Source organism: Tachysurus fulvidraco, chromosome 11, assembly GCF_022655615.1.
Source record: "Tachysurus fulvidraco isolate hzauxx_2018 chromosome 11, HZAU_PFXX_2.0, whole genome shotgun sequence".
Lineage (NCBI taxonomy): Eukaryota > Metazoa > Chordata > Actinopteri > Siluriformes > Bagridae > Tachysurus > Tachysurus fulvidraco.
This window is the reverse complement of record NC_062528.1, coordinates 1,671,572-1,674,071: the sequence shown is the minus strand read 5'-3', so window position 1 is coordinate 1,674,071 and position 2,500 is coordinate 1,671,572. Positions and strand designations below refer to the sequence as shown.

Below are 2,500 nucleotides of genomic sequence, written 5' to 3'. Positions count from 1 at the left end.
TCTCTCTCTCTCCCTCTCTCTCTCTCCCTCTCTCTCTCTCAGTCTCTCTCTCTCAGTCTCTCTCTCATTCTAACCAAAACTCAGCAATTCAGTAACAGACACAAATTGCGCTTCATTCATGTTCCCGTTTTCTTTTCTTATTAAAATGGGTCTATTTGAACCTGCGGTGCTTTGATGTGACACGTGAACAGTGTGCACTTCGGGTATGAATGAAAAATGAAGCAGGAACGACTCAGAGAGAGAGAGAGAGAGAGAGAGAGAGAGAGAGAGAGAGAGAGAGAGAGAGAGAGAGAGAGAGAGAAATATTGTCAAAAGAAGGGCAAGTGAGGTCACAGACAGAGACAGGAACAGAAAGGCAGATACTCAGAGAGTAATTTAGCAGTTTTGGTGAAAAGAAAAGGATGGATTGAAGGAAAAAAGAGCATTTTTGGTGTTTTTGTAGTCAGATCCAGGATGTGAGGAAAATGAGCAGAGAGATCTTTGACTTCAGGTAACCTAGACATGTTCTTGATTATTAAGTGAAGGTTTTGTGGCAGGTACACGAACCCAATTTAAAGGTTTTTGGCCTAGACATGATGAAATGGGGGCTTAGTGGTTAGCACGTTCGCCTCACACCTCCAGGGTTGGGGGTTCGATTCCCGCCTCCGCCTTGTGTGTGTGGAGTTTGCATGTTCTCCCCGTGCCTCGGGGGTTTCCTCCGGGTACTCCGGTTTCCTCCCCCGGTCCAAAGACATGCATGGTAGGTTGATCGGCTTCTGGCATGGAAAATTGTCCGTAGTGTGTGAGTGTGTGAGTGAATGAGAGTGTGTGTGTGTCCTGTGATGGGTTTGGCACTCCCTCCAGGGTGTATCCTGCCTCGATGCCTGATGACGCCTGAGATAGGCACAGGCTCCCCGTGACCCGAGAAGTTCAGATAAGCCGTAGAAGATGAATGAATGAATGGATGTTGAAATGGGGCGAGTTTACAGTATTGGAGTGTGTTTGTGTTCCTTCTGTGTTGCTAAAATGAAGCGGAGCTGATCGCAGATGGAAGGAGATGATGAGCTTTGGCCATTTCCCCTTCACTGTAAAGGGTTTGGGTTCATTAGAAGGTGTTTAGGGATGAGTGTGAATGTGAGTTGTTTGAGTTGTTGAATGGAATTTGTGGGTTATTTAAATCAGTCTGGCTCACGTGTGTATTACTAGACTGCAGTTGAGCTTTGTGCTGGGTTTCATTTTGATTACTGAGAGCTATTAGTGATTCAGGTTATTGAACTGAGTTTGACCCACTGTGAGGTTCTGAGATGAGTTTGGTCCAGTTCTGTGTTTACTGGGGTTTGCGTTTGGATTATTATATTAGGTATGAATCGGTTACTGGACTAGAACTGAGTCGGTTAATGAACTAGGGTTAAGTTTGGGATATTAGACCCGGCTTTTCTACAGAAATGAAACTGTTTGTTTTGAGTTTTTAAACTGTGGTTGAGTTTGGGTTCTTGGGTTGAGTTTAGGCTAAATACTGGGGTTAAGTAGGTTATTGCACTGGCGGTGCATTGGGTTCTTAAACTTGGGTTGAGTTTGGGTTCATGAACTGGGGTTAAGTTTGATTTAGAGGTCTTCTCGGGTCTAAAGAAATGTACCCGACCCGAAGTGACCCGAATCACTTTTTACCTGAACCCGACATGCATTTTTTTTTTTTAAAGAAAGACCCGACCCGAGACAAACCCGAAAAAATTAGACCCGAGTCCGACCCGACCCATTGCCATTTTTTTTTTTAACCCGACTGGACCCGAATGTTGCGTAACTCTACACTAAAGTAACCTCTACAGCATGGATTAAAAATTGACGGGTCTGTTTCAACGAAATTAGCTTAGCACCAGCCGCACGTCACCAGCCACACGTCACCAGCCGCATGTCACCAGCCGCATGTCGCCAGCCACACGTCGCCAGCCACACGTCGCCAGCCACACGTCGCCAGCCACACGTCGCCAGTGGTCTTGGCAAACAGAGGAGAGGTGGAAAAGGACTCGAGTCGATGCACACACACGAGATACAGTAGTTCGGGTCTTCTCGGGTCCGTTCGGTAAAAACACATTCATTTTAAATTACCTGAAACCCGATGCCGCTTTTAGACTTAGAACTCTTATGTTCCTTTTTAGAACTTTTCTAAACTTTTAGACCCGAACCCGCTCGGGTCGGACCTCGGGTTTTCGGATCTAAGTGGACCGGTGAAGACCTCTAGTTTGATTATTAAACTTGTTTCTCATCCCTCACCTCCACATGCCCACATCTTTCTGATTGTAGCATAACAATGTCTCTAAAGGTCTGTGGTGTGTGTGTGTGTGTGTGTGTGTGTGTGTGTGTGTGTGTGTGTGTGTGTGTGTGTGTGTGTGTGTGTGTGTACTTACTGCTACAGGTCCGGTTGTAGTTAGGGTTTTCCTGAAGATGACCCTTCAGTCTGCATTGAAAGCGATGCTGCCAGAACTCAGGGAACCACGGGTTGCGTAGGTTGTTGTCAGGACGT

General features: G+C 46.2%; 1 protein-coding gene across 1 annotated transcript in view; it reads right to left on the bottom strand.

The window, feature by feature from the left end:
- The window catches only part of LOC113637960 (metabotropic glutamate receptor 5-like), a 32,700-nt gene that overhangs the window by 19,290 nt on the left and 10,910 nt on the right, over positions 1 to 2,500 (bottom strand). Inside the window, exon 2 of the mRNA XM_047821012.1 lies at positions 2,385 to 2,500. This exon is cut by the window's right edge and continues 120 nt beyond it. Coding sequence (XP_047676968.1) covers positions 2,385 to 2,500 — 116 coding nt within the window. The remainder of the gene's footprint in view (positions 1 to 2,384) is intronic.